The sequence below is a fragment of the Anser brachyrhynchus genome (genome assembly GCF_964034855.1).
Source record: "Anser brachyrhynchus genome assembly, chromosome: 21".
Taxonomy (NCBI): Eukaryota; Metazoa; Chordata; class Aves; order Anseriformes; family Anatidae; genus Anser; species Anser brachyrhynchus.
In genome coordinates, this window is record NC_137714.1 from 9,442,866 (window position 1) to 9,460,005 (window position 17,140).

Below are 17,140 nucleotides of genomic sequence, written 5' to 3' on the forward strand. Positions count from 1 at the left end.
GGCGGGCGCCGGCCCTTAGGGGCAGCCCCCGGCGGGCTCGGCTGCGTCAGCCCGGGGGCGGCGGGGAAACCCCGGGCGGCGGGGGTTTCCGGCCTGCCGGCGCGACCCCCGACTCTGCCGGGCAACGCCCGCCGCCCCCTGCCGGGGCTTCCCGGTGAGTCCCGCGCGGAAACCCCGCGGTGGGCCCGGAGGTCCGGCCCGTCCTCGCCGCGAACCGGTCGCTGGGCACGTCCCGGCCCGAGGGATGCGGTAGGGACGGCCCTGGGAGGCAAAGGGGACGCATTGCAACCGAGCCCGGAAACGGCTCCCCGGTCGCGGCGGAGAGAAGTCGGTGTGCCGAGCCAGCGCGCAAGTACGATACAAAGCGCGAAGCACGCGCGGCCCTGCGGGCGCCGCAGCCCGAGGGGAAGCGTCCCTCAGGCGCTCAGCGCCGCCCCGGGCAGGTCCCAGCCCGGTGCCGCGGGCTGGGCCGGGCCAAGCGCGGCGGTGCCAGGGAAACCGAGCCCCAAAGAGGCCGTCGGGCGGCCCCGGGCGCGTCCCCGCCGGCGGGAGCGGAGGCACGAGGACTGGAGGCCCCGCCCCTGCGGCTCCCCGCGGCCGGTCCCCGCGTGCGTCAGCGCCGCGGCCTGTCCGGCGGCGGGAGCGCGGGGCTGGCCGCGCGTGCGAGGAGGCGGCGGGGGCGGGCGCGGTGTCCAGCGCGCGCTCGTGCGCACGAAACCTTTCTCCACCGCCGTGGGCAAGGGGCAGAAGCTGCACGCGTGCCCGGGAGGGCTTCCAGCCGGGTCCTTTGCTGTGCATCACGCTTCCGGTTGGCTGACCCGTGCTTCTGTGCCAGGGCTTTCACGGCCCCGTCACTGGCGAACCGGTGAATGAAGTGATTGCCGGCACCTGCCAGCTGGGTGAGCGACTGCGCTGGGTCTGGCTGGGACGGAGTTAACTTTCCCTGCAGCAGCCCATGCAGTGCTGTGCTCTGCACTCGTCGCTAGAACAGCCCTGGTGTCACCCCAGCGTTGTGTCTATTGCCGCACGCTGCTGGCACCGCATCAGGACGCCCTCCAAGGCCCCCGGAGCCACCAGGCTGCGGGTGGGCAAGTGATGGGGAGGGGACATCACCAGGGCAGCTGAGCTAAGCCGACCAAAGGGATATTCCGTGGCACGTGGGGGTCACACTCAGCAATCAAAGGTGGGGAAGGGGAAGGGGGAGGGGGTCCTTATGAGGATGTCTGTCCTCCCAAACAAATGCTATGCGTTTTGAGGCCCTGCTTCCCAGGACATGGCCGAACATCGCTCGTTGATGGGAAGTAGAGAGTAACTGAGTAACTGCTTTTCTCTCTCTGTGCTTCCGCGCGGCCTTTGCTTTTTTTTTTTTTTAATTTTTTTGAGGGCTGCCTGAGGGAAAACAGAAGCAGCTTGTTTTGAAGCCACGTAACTTGTGATTGTGCTGCTGTGAGTGGGTGATACGTGAGAAAAACGGTATTTCGTAAGTCGAAAAGGAGAGACGAGTAACCGTGGCAAGAGTAGGTGCAAAGCTTTCCGCGGGGCGGCGAGGCGCGGAGCCGCGCAGGGGGGCGGGCGCGGGCCGAGCGCCGGGTCCTGCCCGAGGCGGGGCGGGGGCGGGGCCGTGTAGCGTCGACCGCGCTGCGGCTGAGGTGAGTCGGCGCTGCCGCCCGCGCGGGGCTCGGCGGGGCGTCGGGCCGGGCCGGGCCGGAGGAGCCCCCCGGGGGGGTGGCGGGCGGGGAGCCGGCTGCCGACTGCCCTTCGCGGAGGGTGTGGGGTTCGCGAGGCCGATTAGAGAGGTGCCGGGAGGCCCGGAGGCCTGCCGGGAAGTCTTGGAGCCTGGCGGCGGTCGCGGGCGGGGTGAGAAGGTCGCTTTCTTGTCCTCCTGGCTGAGCTAATGACCCGAAAATATCTATTGCCTGTGGTAACTGCTGGTCAGGACATTGGAAAGTGATTTTTTTGTTGTTGTAGTCGTTTTTTTTTTCTAGCCAGCCTTTCTAGAGTTTGTGATTCAGCCATCTGCCAAAAGCTACCATCTTGAGCAAATTGCATGTACTGCGCAGGGGAATATATTTAGCTTAAAGATGTGGGGCAGCCTGTGCTCTTGCTGGCGCTGAGAAGCAAACAGACTTGTATTTGATGTGCATAGATAGCCTGTTGAATGAAATGGCTGCCGTGTCTGCATAGCTTGGTTCTACCTTCTCAGAAAGCTTAATCTTACCCTAGTAGTATTTACGGCATGACAGATATTCACATATGCACCCCCATATCGGAACAGTACTAAAACCGAGCAATCTGTCAGTATATCAGAATAAATGTCCAAGGATGGTAGGGAAAGGTTAGGGAAAAGAGTAAAGGTTTCAGGATCAGATGCCTGTTTGCATCTAAAGAGCCAATGAAAGAGAGGGATGCAAACTACTTACCTAGAGTATTTTTCCCCATTAATTAGTAGATGCAGTATTTCTGCATTGTGGCTATTCAAGGTGTCTGATTCTAGTTAGTCAAATCTGTAAGAAAAATTGTCACAATAAGCATACACCATCCAGAAGAGCTCCTGCATATCTCTGGGCTGTCCTGAAATCACTGCTGATGATGTGACTTCAGTGTACTTGCTCAGTTGGCCTTGTGTTGGACAGTACATAAAACCTCACTAAAAGTGGGATTTGACACTCTGAATTTTCCTGCTGAGGCTGGTTCTCTATGCTGGAGGGCATTCTGCTATATGCTATTGCATTCTAGAGATTGTCTTTCAAAAAGAGGCTAGCTGTAAGGACAAAACCTGAAAATACATGAAGTTGAAGCAGGGTGAGGGGATAGTTTTCTTTGGTGAAGACAACTAAGTGTGGATCTCATTTTGAGAAGAGCTTCCAGGTACTCCGTGTGCATTTCTGGGTGGAAATTCCTTAAATAAGAAAAAAAATCTGTCTCATAGAGTTAATGATCTGTGAAATGCCTTCTTTCACATCATAGATGCTTTCAAAGACTTCTGTCAGACCAGTATAAGTTGATGTGTGTTTTTACACGGTGTAGTTAAAGTTACTTTAACTTAACCTTCCAGTGGAAATTTGGTCACTCACCTCAATGTGAATTTAGGAGGTAAAAAAAAAAAACTTCTTAAGCCTAGTTTTTTCCATTTGCTAAATTCTGTGGTCTGCTTCCCCAGCACACATGTGCACACATTTCTCCCCCACAAAATTGTGAAATACCCAGAAAATCTATTGCTCAGGGTTTGCAGGGGCACTGATAGAGTCATTGTAAGTCACAGGAAACTTAATAAAGTGTGCTGTGCGGAAACTAAATACCAGACATGAGGTCAAAGCTCATACAAGCTCTTTTTGTAAATGTTGACCTGGGTAGGAGTCAGTAGTCTGGGTATGAGTGAGGGTGTGCAAATTGAAAATAACCCTGCCACCCACCTTGAGCCCTTCTCTCTGGCAGACTGAATTCATGTAAAGTCTTGATCTGGCCAAGTTGTTTCTTGTTCTGGTGCCGATGGCCTGTGTCTCCCAGTGCACAAATGGTTTAATCCCTTAGTATTGCAATTATTTATAAAAAGCTCTTTGGTTAAATAAGACTGCTTTGAATATCAGTTAAAGCTAGTGAACAGTTTTGACATCGCTTAAATGGAAGGTAATGTAAAAAATGCAAATTACTTGCTGCTAAACTTTACTGTTAGGAAGGATTTGTACTAAGGGATTTGCTTTTTAACCATATCACTCTCTGTCTCTCTGCCTGTCTTCACCCCAACCCCTTAGCCTCTTTTTTCACTGACTTCTCACTCAACAGCAGCCCCTTAAGACATGGCCTCGAAAAGAGCATTGGTAATTCTGGCAAAAGGGGCAGAGGAAATGGAAACTGTAATCCCCACTGATGTTATGAGAAGAGCTGGGGTGAGTATGCAGACAATGAAAAGTCTTTTAATGAGTGCATGGTGAAGTGAAAATCTTTGCCGCAAATTAATGTTCATTGCTGGGAGTTTAAGGTGTAGTCTGTTGCATACGGTGAAAGTTTATCTGTGCCTTCTTACTGGTTAGAAATATTTGTGCTGTGCTCCGAATAAGCATACATAATAAGTTACGTTTGTGCTAAAGAAACCTTTAAAATATGAGCCTGAGGTTAAAAGTGAACTAGAGCAGATGTTTCAAGTAAATCTTACCCTATCAAAAACCATATCTACTCCCATGAATAGCAGTAGGGTGGTTTTTTGTTTTGTTTTGTTTTTATTGTAGGCATCTGACCATCCCAGTATTCATCAAGCTCATGACATTACATAATTCTCCTTGAGCTTTTAAAATTGTGTTATTAACTTGAATTCTACCTAGTGGAATGTTCTTTGTTAACTTTTGTATCTGTAGTTGTACACAATATAGTTTAAGTGTTGCTCTGTTTTTGCCAGCTTTTAATATTGCTTGGCTCATTTTATGTACCATTTCAAAACTAATAGCTAAGAAAAATGTCCTAAATTCTTGAATTGTAATGATATATATATTCTTCTGTTAGATCAAGGTGACGGTTGCAGGCCTAACAGGAAAAGATCCAGTGCAGTGCAGTCGAGATGTCTTCATTTGTCCTGATGCCAGTCTAGAAGATGCCAGAAAAGAGGTTGGTCATCACCTCGATTTGGTATAATGATCAATAAGGCTTTTCTTACAGTTTCAGGAATGAATTCTTAAAGCTTATACGTTACCTTTAGGGATATATTGTGTGTTACCTTCGCTCTGTGCCGTAGTGACTCACAGAACTGCCCATCCTGCAGTGCAATTGTCCCTTCAGTGTTGTTCTACTTCACAGCATGCCAAGATCAGATTTCGTAATTCTGAACAGGTATTTTTTTTTTGTGCAGTGTCAAACATAGAGCTTTATTTTTCACATTCATCAGCATGCCAGAATACCATGATTTGGAACAACAAAATCTTCTGATGGAAAGCTAAGCAACGGTTTAGTAGGTTCAGCAAAAACACTTGTCCTCACAGTGCATGAGCTGCGGTTTGCTTGCTGAAGCTCTTAAATTCACTAGGCTTAGAAGTTTGTTCTGTGACAGACTTCATCAATAATAGGCTGCTCCTGGAACAGGAAATAATATGTTGTTCCATAATTGGATCTACCTCTGTGCTCTTGAAGTGTCATTCAGTGGAAAAAAAGGCAGATCCCTTTGCCTCTCACCTGACTAAGCTGTAGTGTCCTTAAAACAATGGGACAAATATACCAGCCTCTGTTCAACAGAATAGTTTTATCTTTTGTTTGTTTAGGGGCCTTACGATGTCATTGTCCTGCCTGGAGGCAACCTCGGTGCTCAAAACTTGTCAGAGGTAAAGTGCTGGTATTTTAAAGGTTCATCAGCATTCTCATGGGTAGTAGGTGGTCTGCACTTGTTTACTAGTTCTTCAAGTTCAGTACAGCATCTGAAAATTCTCTTCTGAGTAAATGAGTAAGAGGTAAGTAATTGTTAATCTTACGCCTTCTTGCATATATACTCTATAAATTCTTGGATTTGAGTGCCTAGTTAAGCTGAGCAAAAATGGAAGACTGCTCAATATTGTGCGAAGGCCTTTCTTCATAATCTTATGAAGGTGAAACAATTGCAAATGAAGACTTAGTTCCATGAAGCTTGAAACAGGCCAAACCCAGAGGACTCTTTGTTCCTTTACTCAAGAAGTCTCTCTCTGGTGCAAAACTGTTGTGGTATTTATACCATGTGGAAGGCAGGCAGACAAATGAGTGAATCTGTCAAATAGCACTTGGATAATATCACACAGTTTGTAAGCCCTGGAATGTGAGACAAATATCCGTTATAAATCTTTTTAAGAATGATGCAAACTGTCTGGAGGTAGCTTGTGAATGCTCTGTCCTATTTGTCTCATGAAGTTCTTGAACAGTGACTTCCTGTGGCCGTAGAATAGCCTGCTTTTATGTAGGTTGAGGATTTCCTTGTAGTTCCTCCTGATTTCCTTGCAAATTCTTTGTGGGGCAAGTATTTATTGGTTTCAGTTTTTCTTCCTCCCCTTAATGTTTTCATTGCCGTCTGTCCTGAGGTAGGATGGAGAGTTGTCAGCTGTTTCTCTCTGTAAATCTTGCTCACAAATTTGCAATGGAAAATATTTCAACCATGCTTCATATAATCAACCCAAATCAATGACTTCTTGTATCTTTATACAGTCTTCTGCTGTTAAAGACGTTTTGAAGGATCAGGAAAGCAGAAAAGGCCTGATAGCTGCTATATGCGCAGGTTAGTCAATAAAATGTCTTGCTTTGTAAAATATTTGGATATTGAAACTTGGATATACTTGAAGGGGCATACGGACAGTTACCCTGGCTTAGGAATCTTTATTCCTGTAACTTAGTAGCAGGAATTTGTACTATATGCAAACACTAATTTGAACATTTGAATTTTGTGCAAACTTAGCAGGAGGAGGTCTATGGAGTATTGTGAATAATTAACCTGCAAGTTCTGCAGTTCTGCTTGGTACCCGGTTCTTTCCAATCAGTTAGGTTAGTGTCTTAAAAATAAAGTTCTAGTTTTTTTTTTTTCAAAATACTTGCTTATTCTGACGATCTTTCTGTAAGGACACAGTGCTGGCAGAACATCATTACTATAAATTTGTCTCGCACCTCCTCTTCTGCCCTTTAGCTTCAGAAGGAAGGCTGTAAATATAGAATTACAGACTCACTCTTCCTCAGCTGCGTGGAAGCACAAGATGGAATCACTCTGTGGAGAGGGTTGTCTGTTTACATATTCTGAACAGCCAGATATCTCGTTAATTTCTTCATGAAATTTGTATGTATAAGAAAAAAAAATGAACAATAACTGCCAATATTCCCAAGTGTTGTGGTTTACCCTGGCAGGTGGCTAAGCACCACACAACTGTTGATTACTTTCCCCCTGCCCAGTGGGATGGGGGAGAGAATCGTGGGGGGGAAAAAATGATTAAAAAAAAAAAAAAAAAGTGGGTTGAGATAAAGACAGTTTAATAGGACAGAAAACGAAGGGAAAATAATGATTAAAAAATATACAAATCAAGTGATGCATAATGCCATTGCCTATTTGCTGCTGACTTTTGCCCAGCCAGACCCTGAGCAGTGGCAGACTCCCTACACCCCCCAAGCCAACTCTGCCCCCTCCCTCCTCCCCCCCCCTCCCCAACTCCCCCGTTTTTATTGTTCACTGTGAGGTCATATGGTGTGGAATATCCAACTGGCCGGTTGGGGTCATCTGTCCCCTCCCAGCCTCTTGTGCATTCTCCTAGCCTCCTTACTGGCAGAACAGCCATGAGAAGCTGAAAGGTCATTGACTTAGCGTAAGCGCTGCCCTGCAACAACTAAATCATCAGTGTGTTATCAACATTATTCTCACCCTAAAAGCACCAGCTACTAAGAAGAAAATTAAATATCCCAGCCAAAACCAGAACAGCAATTGAACTGAGAGATTGGCCTAGGTATGTGTAGGCAAGTATAAGGAGAGTGATGATGAGTGTATAAAATACATTCTAACAGAGTGTATTTATGGAGTATTTTTTAACTCTTTTGGGAATCTGGTATATAGCTGTTGTTTTGTTTTGGTTTTGTTCCTCAGTTTTGCAATATGCATACAGAGTTGTGAATATTCTTGAATTTGGCAGTGGTAGTCTTCTACTCTTCTATCCATATTTGTTTCAGAACAATTACAAATTCTCAGTTGCCCAGTAAAGGCTTTTGCTTGTAAACAGGAGAGTTCATTTATCTTGGGTATAATGCTTCTCAGAGCTGATTTCTAGCTGAACACAAGATAATTTCCTGGACTATATCTGAAATGAATCAAATGTGCAGAAATGAAACTTGCATCAGGCAAATCCTATATTCAGTTTCTTTTGGAATTCCCCGAAGGATTTTCTGTTGGGTGACCTAATAAGACTTTACACAAATTCCTTCCTCAATTCAGGCCAAGGAGGAAGTGAAGAAAAGAAGAGAGACTGTTAAAACCCAAAACTTAGCGGTTAGCCCATCATCTGTACAAAACACTGTTTGGCATACAATTCCAACATGTAACGGCCTTTTCAAGTGAAATTTTATCTGTTAGGTCTCTAAAGTCAAGACTCAACATTGTAGTAAGATAAACGTACCTAGTTAATGTTCAGATTACAATATAGACTCTTCATTACTTAACTTCAAGCAGTTTTAAATAAAAAGTGCAGTGGCCATTGCTCTTGATTCTTTCATAAGGCAGCACAGTCACTGGTAGGACAGGTGTTTAAACTGAGTGTTCTCTAAACTTTCTTTGTTCTTCATATGCTTCTCTGTACAAGACATTTTATGTAATAGAATGGGAGAGAGTATACAGCTATGTTCTTTTTGAGGCTTTTTGCTTCAGAGGTAAAGTCAGCGTCAATTTTATAAGTAGTCTTCCCACAGTGAGATTTGGGCCTTTGAGGGCCTAGTGCCTGAACGTATGTTCTTAAGTGTTTGTAGAAGAAAAGTTCCTCACAGATGCAACTCTGTGTCCATACAGGTCCTACTGCCCTTCTGGCACATGGGATAGGGTTTGGAAGCAAAGTCACAACGCATCCTTTGGCCAAAGATAAAATGATGAATGGAGGTACGTAATTAATTTTATAGGTTTCTCTCTAAACCCTTCTCAGAAATTATTTTCTTCATTTAAAGAAAGACAAATAACATTTGTATCTTATTTTGTATCTCTGAATTTCCTTAGTTCTTTCATACACATAATCAAAATTCGACTGAATATGCTAAGACTGTATCTCCAAGTCAGTTTAACCTGAAAATACAAGGCTATATTGACATTCCCAAAATACGCTGCTGCAGTCATGCTGGGAGCATTTTTCTCCCTGTCTTCATGAAGGCAGAGCTACCTCTTGCCATTTTGGTTCTTTGCCTCAACAGTCCCAACAGCAAACCCTGGGAGCACCTGTACTGCTTTCCCATTGGTAGTGCTTTGATGCTATGAGCAGCTGGTGGGCCCATCTTTATTTCTCATACCTAAAGAAGGCGCTGTTAAAGCACTATTAAGAAGTCATTCTGTGAGCATTAACAAATCTGGAAGTGTGCAGGAGATGGCAAGATTCCTCCAGTTTCTTCTGCATGCATTTGGAAAACAGAAAGTTGTGAACAGATGTACAAATGCAGTCTGACTTCCAAAAATAACCCCATGGGAGCCAAGAGGCACAGCGAGCGCTTCTCAATGAGCTTGTGTGCTCACATGCCATGTGAATAAGCTGGCAGCTCCCAAGGGGCCATTTTCCTCTCTGAGGACCACATGCAGCAATGGCTTGCTTGGTTCTGGAGGGACAGGGATGCAGAACCCAGAGTGGGCTTGGCCCACATAGGTGTTTGAGATGCATACTGTAGAGCGTGATGATGTCGTCAGAGGTGAACACTGCTCAGTTGCCATAGCCTGTGGGCAGTGCCCTGTGGCAGACAGCTCTGTGGCGTCAGCGGCACTGCGCTGGAGACTGATTCTCTTTCTATTCTGTCACTACCACCACCCCCAGCTCACTACTGCTACTCCGAGAGCCGCGTGGAGAAAGATGGGAACATCCTCACCAGCCGTGGCCCTGGTACCAGCTTTGAGTTTGGGTTGGCCATTGTTGAAACACTGATGGGGAAGGAAGTGGCTGAACAGGTGAAGGCACCCCTAATACTGAAAGAGTGAAGAGTTGGTGTGGGACAGGGTTTAGAACAATTTCAGAAGGAGAGTCTTATCCTTTGTAGAATAACAAAAAGATGCACTGTTGTAAATCCCATTTAATTGTGGTTGAAATTAGCAGCAGTACTCACCTATATTGGGACGTCTTACAAACTAGTGGTCTTTATTCCTGGATCCTGTTAGCAAAAAGCTTTATCACTAAAAAGAAGCCAGCTTTTAATAATCTTATCTCTTGGATGGCATTTAAAAAATCATATGGACAAATTTTTAGTGATAAATAAAAACGAAGCAACTCTGCTTGTGTGGTCTTTCTTTGTGTGTTTTCTCCCATCGCAGACCTGTGGCACCTTTTTACCACCATGGCTAGCAATGTACTGTTCAAAGCAATTTCTATCTAGTATTTCAGGTGGTTCTTTTGAAGTATGAGCCAAAATTCATTGTTAAATTGTAACCTAGAATTTGTTGAAAACACTATTTAGTTTGCATTGTATAAATAAGGCCAATAGGTAATCTTCATTCTAATGCAGCATGTAACTGAAGTATAAGTGGGAATGTTCTCTTATTAAGCACCCTAGAGTTCCTGTAGCTAGGAGCTTGCCCATGCCATTAATACCATTTGATTTTGTTTTCTAAATTAAATGATTGCGGATTCATCAAGCTATTTAGGCAGCTAATCATTAACATAAAGTAGGAAGTTTTGGACTTAGCAGTTTACCACCAGAAGCAGTGCTTGTTTCTGCTTATTGGAAATTAGAATTTGCTTCAAGCCTGGCTTAAGTGAGCATATGCTGGTTTAGAGGAGTTGTTGGATAGCTCTGTAGAGGAAGTAGTAAAGACATATTTCCATGAGAATTAAGAATTTGGGAATGGTTTTTGTCTATGTTACCTTTCTTGTACCAAATAACTATGTTCTGGTGTTTTCTGACTGACAGCAGTAATGCTTAACAGCACCTCAGTGGACTCTGAATTTGCCACAGCATCTGAAGACTCGGTTCTGCATACATCTGAAGTGTAGTCTGAACTTTAGAAAATGACTGCATAGGTTCCTTTATGATTGGTAATTTTAAGGGAAAACAAGTACAAGTTGCTTCTCATTTACTGCAATTTGATAATGGAATACATAGGTACTTTTGCATGCTTAGAATTAAGCAGTGTCTCTATAGTGTTAGTATTTACTGGGAGAACTCCTTTAGCTATATGCTCTTCCTCCAGTTTGTTCAGAAAAGCTTTCATGTGTCTCTAGCTTTGAAATATGCTCAAGATAAGCAAAAATTGCAATCTGTTTAAGACAGGACAGGCTTGTTCATTAAAATCTACATGTCTAACTGGTATTGCCATGCAAATGTAAACCGAATTATGGAGAGATTCTTCTGGAACCTGGAATAATCATTTGTTTTGTAAATGGGCATGATTCAGAATACAGGAGAAGCTGTGCATTTCTGGATTGTAGTACTTCATAACAGTAGAAGGAAAATATTTCTATCCTTGTATTGCATTTAGGCTTCCAGAAATCTTTTTATTATCAAGCATTTATTATTTTATTATTGTGCCCACTGGTGACAGGACAAGAGTCAGCGGGCACAAACTGAAGCACAGGAAGTTCCGTCTGAATATGAGAGAGCACTTTACTGTGAGGGTGACAGAGCACCGGAACAGGTTGCCCAGGTAGGTCATGGAGTCTCCTTCTCTGGAGATACTTAAAACCCACCTGGATGCCATCCTGCGCAATGTACTCTAGGTGATCCTGCTTGTCAGGGGTGTTGGACTAGATGATCTTCCAAGGTCCCTTCTAACCTTGGCCATTCTATGATTTACAAAGAGACCAGGAATTTGATTATACACTTTTATTTTTTATTCTGTTCTAAGACTGAGAGAGTCTACTTAACAGAAATTTGAGCATGGCCAGCAGGTCAAGGGAGGTGATCCTTCCCCTCTACTCTGCCCTGGTCAAGCCTCACCTGGAGTACTGTGTCCAGTTCTGGGCTCCCCGGTACAAAAAAGACAGAGATCTCCTGGAAAGAGTCTAGCGGAGTGCCCTAAAGATGGTACGGGGCCTGGAGCATCTTCCCTATGAAGAAAGGCTGAGAGACCTGGGTCTGTTCAGCCTTGAGAAAAGAAGAATGAGAGAGGATCTTATTAATGTTTACAAATACTTGAAGTGTGGGAGACAGAGGGATTTGGCCAATCTCTTTTCAGTGGTTTTGGTTTGGTTTGGTTTGGTTTATCCTTTCACAGGGGACTACAGAGCATTAAAACCCCTAAAATAATGAAGAAAGAAAAACGTAGCGGCAGGGGGCGCGTTAGGGGAAGCGCCAGCGCCAAGCAGGTCGGTAGCTGGTAACGGCCCCCTTCTGAACGCCTGCGACGGGAAAAGCCCGTTCCGGGCCCAGCCGGGGCGGGCCGGCAGCGCAAGCGCGCCCCCGTGCGGGGCCTGCGGGGCCTCGGCCTCTGCGGCAGCCGCGGCGGCCCCTGGCCCGCGGCACCCCCGTGGCTTTAACGCGCTGGGGAGGCGGTGTTCGCGGCGGGAGCGGAGCAGGAATTTCCTCGAGTGTGTCTACAACGAGGAGGCAGGCCTTGGCCTCTCTAGCTTTCAGTGGAAGGGTCGTGGCCGCTTGTGGTTTTCTTTGCGCGGAACATATTTAGAGGGAATATTGGCGTCTCTGAATCTCAAGGGCTGTAGCCAGCAAGACTGTCTGCATCTTGTCACGTTGCTTGAGAATGTCAGGGTTCCCTATTTATGTTGCACTGAATTTCCCAGTGTAAAGCTCAGGCATTAAATTGTAAACTGGATTGCTTATAAAACAGCAGTTTTACATATTTTACTGCTTCAGGCATGCAATAGCATCCTGCCTTACCAGGGAGACTGAGTTTGATTAAGTTTGTCCAATTAGGCTCAGATGACAGGAGAAGTATGGCCTGAGAGAGGTAGTAGGTCCAGAACACCCTGGACCAGCATCTTGAGCTTACTTCTGTGTGCCTTGTAGTGTTATCTAAAGCTAAGATTGCATTGCTGTCTATCTCACTAAAGAGGTAGTCTGGTCCTCCAGTCAACATGTTGACTGGGGAGCGATGGGGTCCATCCAGCACAGGGCATCATATGACTAATAAATCCTATAGGAGAAAATTGCATGTCTCCTCACCCCAAAGAAACATGTATGTTTAGACTCAGTCTTTAACAAAACACTAGCATTAAGTCATTTAACTTGAAGCTAGGTGCTAAACAGCTCATCCTTGCTTCAGGCTAGCTCTTCAGTTTTAGAGCCCCATGTCAGTCCTCCATCAGCCTATGTAAAAGGCAGGAACTCACCTATCACTCCACTGCCATCCATTTTTAAAAGAGTGTATCTTAGACAGGGCTGTCTGTCCCTGTGGCTTTTAATGAACTGACCACTCCATTTTCTTTTTATTATTATTATTATTTTATTTTTAAAACATGATGAGACAAGACTCTGTCAGAAGACATTCCCCTGCCCCCAGGCAAAAGCAGTTCAGGCTATTTTTAATCTAATGAGCAACAGTATCAGTCACGGTGTATGCTTGTATTCTCATCTCCGCCCTGAGTTGTTAGAAGCCTCTGCATTGCCACGTGCGTATTGGTGCACTGAAGTGATGCAGAGTCTGCATCATAATAGCAGAATGCCAATTCAAATTGCTTAAGCTCCAAGTGCAGGGGTGTGCAGCCAGGATGCAGGAAAACTTTTCCTGAATAACTTGTCAACGTGACAGATGACAAACGAAGTCACCAGGTGCAACCTAATATGTGTCTTGGGTTTCCTCTGGACCTTGCTCAACAGCCAGTAAACAACACCACATACCCTTGCGAAGGTCCACCTGTGGTTCACTAGTGTCTTGCCATGCAACAGTTGGATACGATGTAGCATGAAATGAAGTGGTCTTTTAGTGGGGATTTCTCTGAAAGGTATAATTTCCCTGAGGACTTTAGGCCTGAATAGTGCTAAGTATGTAGGGTTGGTCATATGTTCCTGTTGCTTTCCAGAACGGTACTCAGTAATGCTGACCCTGCCCTTCAAGTTGCTGTGAGAATAATAAACATTTTTAAAGGCAAAATAAGTTATTTAGCTAACAGGAATATACGTGTCTGTCACCAGGGTGGATGGTTGACAGATTGTTCTTTGGGGTCAGGATCGTGTATCCTATGCTTGATCCAGAGACTTTGTGCATTGAGGGCCTCAAAGTGTTCAGCCATCATGATAAAACATGCAACGGTTAGCACCCTTGAATAGATTCAGGGTGGTGATGGTGGGGTAATTTGGCATGTTTTTTTTTTTTTTTTTACATTTCATGTCGGTATATTTGCGCTCTTCACTGTGGATTTAAGTCATAAAGGTGGGTGACCTTGAGAAAGAAGCTGCAGGTTTTAAACAGAGAAGCTACTCTTCTGAATCACTTTGTAAGGAAATGAATAGCAGTAATGATTACCATGTTTCAGTGGCACACCATTTAAAATATGGAATATAAAACACCTTTTCCAAAATTAACCACAACTAGGATCAAGGTGCACACCAATATATAAATAGTAGAGCAAAAGTCTATGAGCAATCACAGGTGTGGCTTCCATATGTGATTCAGAAAAAGTAATGAGCTGTGTGGTTGAAAATAGGCATTTGGGCGGGGATTATGCAAGGCCTGAATTACAATGCAGGATGGGTGGGGATAACGCCTCTTTCAGTTTATACAAATGCTAATCACAAACTCAGCAGCCAGAAATCTCTGCAGTGGTATTTAGCAAATATTAATAAGTATAATTAAATTTTGTGTGCTAGATTTTCATTGCTCAGGAAGTATGAGAAACAGAATCTTTACCATATGTTTTCTGTTTTAAATGAATAGAAACAGTTTAGGAAAACAAGTTATCAAGAAAATAAAATATTAGGCTGGACTGGGGGGTTGGGGAGGGAAATGGGCAGCTGTACAAATACACAGTTTGTACAACTATTAGAAGTGTTCATAGGGGCCACAGTCTATAGTCATGATTTTGATGGATAGGAATTGCACCAAGACTGGTCTGGGCATCATCTTAATTCTGAATTCCAGGATTAAGCTGATATACTATCAGTTTGGACACCATCAGCAGCTACTCCCTACTGCAATAACTAACTGCCCTTGCAAAATTGGCGACTTTGTCCTGGACTGTCAGGTTACTTTCCTTTAACATTTCAAACCTACCACATCATTCAGACTTTTAAAAACAAAACAAAGGCTGGAGCAGAAGGAAATGCAATTTCAATGACAGCTCTTTTTGTGGTATTTATACAGTAGTAACCGTACATATTGCAGTTTAGGAATGAATGGAAAACTAATAACAATAGCAATGCCAATGATCAATAATTTTAAACTATTATGGAATTTTTCTATCAGTATGATCCTAAATCAGGTTTATTTGTGTTTAGATTTGTCTTTTAGGACGCAAGAGAAACTGATGATCAAAAGTTTTTTAAATGACTTCCCGTTAAAGTTGTGTGATGTTCCCTGATGTTAACTGTTTAAGAACAAGTTATCATAGTGGAGAAATTCAGTTAATGGTGTTTTCCAAGTGTACTGGGTCTGGCTAGGATGGAGTTAACTTTCAGCCCACTTATCATATCAGGAAACTGGGGGAAGCATTGCCTTTCCGTAGCTGCACGTCTTTTTTCATACAGATTTTTTTTTTTTAACTATTCAGGAATGAGTAGACAACACGAACACTTGCAGGAAAGGAGCATACAGTGCTTTGTTTGTTTTTTCCTAGAAGGAAAAACTGCAGTGGAGGTTAAGTTAAAAGTCTCAAACTAATTGGAATTTCAGAAAAGGTTCTGTCAGACCAATCAAATGCACAGATTTTGTAATGTTTTTTTAAGCTTGTCACTGCTATTAATACAAAAGTAGCTCATGCTCAGAAGTAGATCTTACTCTGAGGAAGTAAAAAATACTTTGCTGCTTTATTAGCAGAAAAGGCTTTGGCCCAATGGCTAGCGAACCATCACAGCTAACAGAAGTGAAAATAAGTAGTGGGGGATGGGGAAATTGTAACAAACGCACCATTTTAAACTGAAGACATGTTCAGCTGTTAGTCTTTGGCTTGTATTGTGCAAATACTAAGCAATAGCAGGTCAGTGTGACGTGTAATGAGTTATAGGATGGCTCTAACTTACAGTTTTACTTCATGCAAATAGTGCTTTATACATCCAGTAGCACAGAATGCCTGGGCTGGCCTCCCTGTCAAGATGTTAAGGTTTAATTTCTCTGTACACTAGGCACTTAGCCCATGAGGAACATGGCTCTTCCCTGGACACTCAAGTCAAAACAATCTAATTGAAAGCTAGGAAGACATTTACTGTGGGCTATCTGGATGGGGATGCTTTGTCCCATGCAAGAGTGGGTTTGCTACTAACTTGAGAGTAAAAGTTATTAAGGGCTGAACTGAGACTTGTGGCTTTTGAGAATCTCAAGTTAAGGGAGAAAAAGCGCAGTAAGTGCAAGCACAGGAACCTAGGCAGAAAAGGGGCTTCCAAGTACCAGCAGTGGAGTAGGACTCAGACACAAAAGCTGGAAATGTTGTCCAAATGCTCCTTGAACTCCAGCAGGCTTGCTTGACTGCTTACCTGTGGAGCTTGTTCAGTGCCTGACTGCCTTCTCAGTGAAGAACATTTTCCTAATATCCAACCTGAACCTCCCCAGTTCCATGCTGTTCACTCGGATCCTGTTGCTGTCACCAGAGAGGAGATAGATCAGCACCTGCCCCTTCACTCCCCTTGCGAGGAAGATGTTGGCCACCACAAGTCCTCCCCTCAGTCTCCTCCAAGCTGAACAGACCAAGTGACCTCAGCAGCTCCTTGTACATCTTCCTCTCTAGACCCTTCAACATTTTCATAGCCCTCCTTTAGACACATCCTACTAGTTTTATGTCCTTCTTATACTGTGGATTAGGGTTAAAACTGCTCGGACTTATGGGGAAGGTTGCAACTATTAATTTCATTTTCCACCTAAGAAAAATCCAGATGGGAAACGGAGCTTTTTGTAGAATTAATATTATTGTCAGCAGCCTTGCATAAGATTAGATAACTTGTTTATGTTGTGGAGGCCAATCTTTGTGTGGGTTCTTACCAGTGTTATGGCACAGCAGGAGGTTTTTAAGCACTTTTAAGTGTAACAGTCTGCTTAGCTAAAAAAAAAAAAAACAAAAAACAAAGTAATTAGGCATTACTGAAAAACTACACCTGACACTTTTTCATCAAGTGTGATTCCAAGGATGGTAATAACCTGCTTTATTCTGAAATAACCTCATTCACAGAAAATGTGATGATTCCAGACTGCCAGATCAAGGCAAGTATTTACCTGCATACACAGCTAAGAGATCAAAAAACTATGATGCCTCTTCATATTTTCAGCAACCTTATCCATGGCTCAGGTACTACAGTTAAATACATATATTTTGTGATGAATATTAGTAATTTTTTTGCTTAACGTGAAAAACAAAACGAAAACAAATGATGTTATACTTGAGCT

The 17,140-nt window shown here is 44.1% G+C and overlaps 1 protein-coding gene across 10 annotated transcripts; it reads left to right on the plus strand.

Annotated features, from left to right (window-relative positions):
• Positions 1–15: 15 nt before the first annotated feature.
• On the plus strand, positions 16–9,931 carry PARK7 (Parkinsonism associated deglycase). Of its 10 annotated transcripts, none has more exons than XM_080564005.1 (7): positions 16–154; positions 3,753–3,887; positions 4,498–4,599; positions 5,247–5,306; positions 6,154–6,223; positions 8,480–8,566; positions 9,480–9,931. In XM_080564005.1, exons 2-7 carry the CDS (start codon positions 3,798–3,800, stop codon positions 9,638–9,640), a joined length of 570 nt encoding a protein of 189 aa, XP_080420131.1. In that variant the 5' UTR covers positions 16–154; positions 3,753–3,797; the 3' UTR covers positions 9,641–9,931. The 10 variants fall into 10 exon arrangements, with proteins under 10 accessions (XP_080420131.1, XP_080420133.1, XP_080420129.1 ...); XM_080564007.1 differs by lacking the exon at positions 16–154 and adding an exon at positions 190–352; XM_080564003.1 differs by lacking the exon at positions 16–154 and adding an exon at positions 535–899.
• Positions 9,932–17,140: the final 7,209 nt, after the last annotated feature.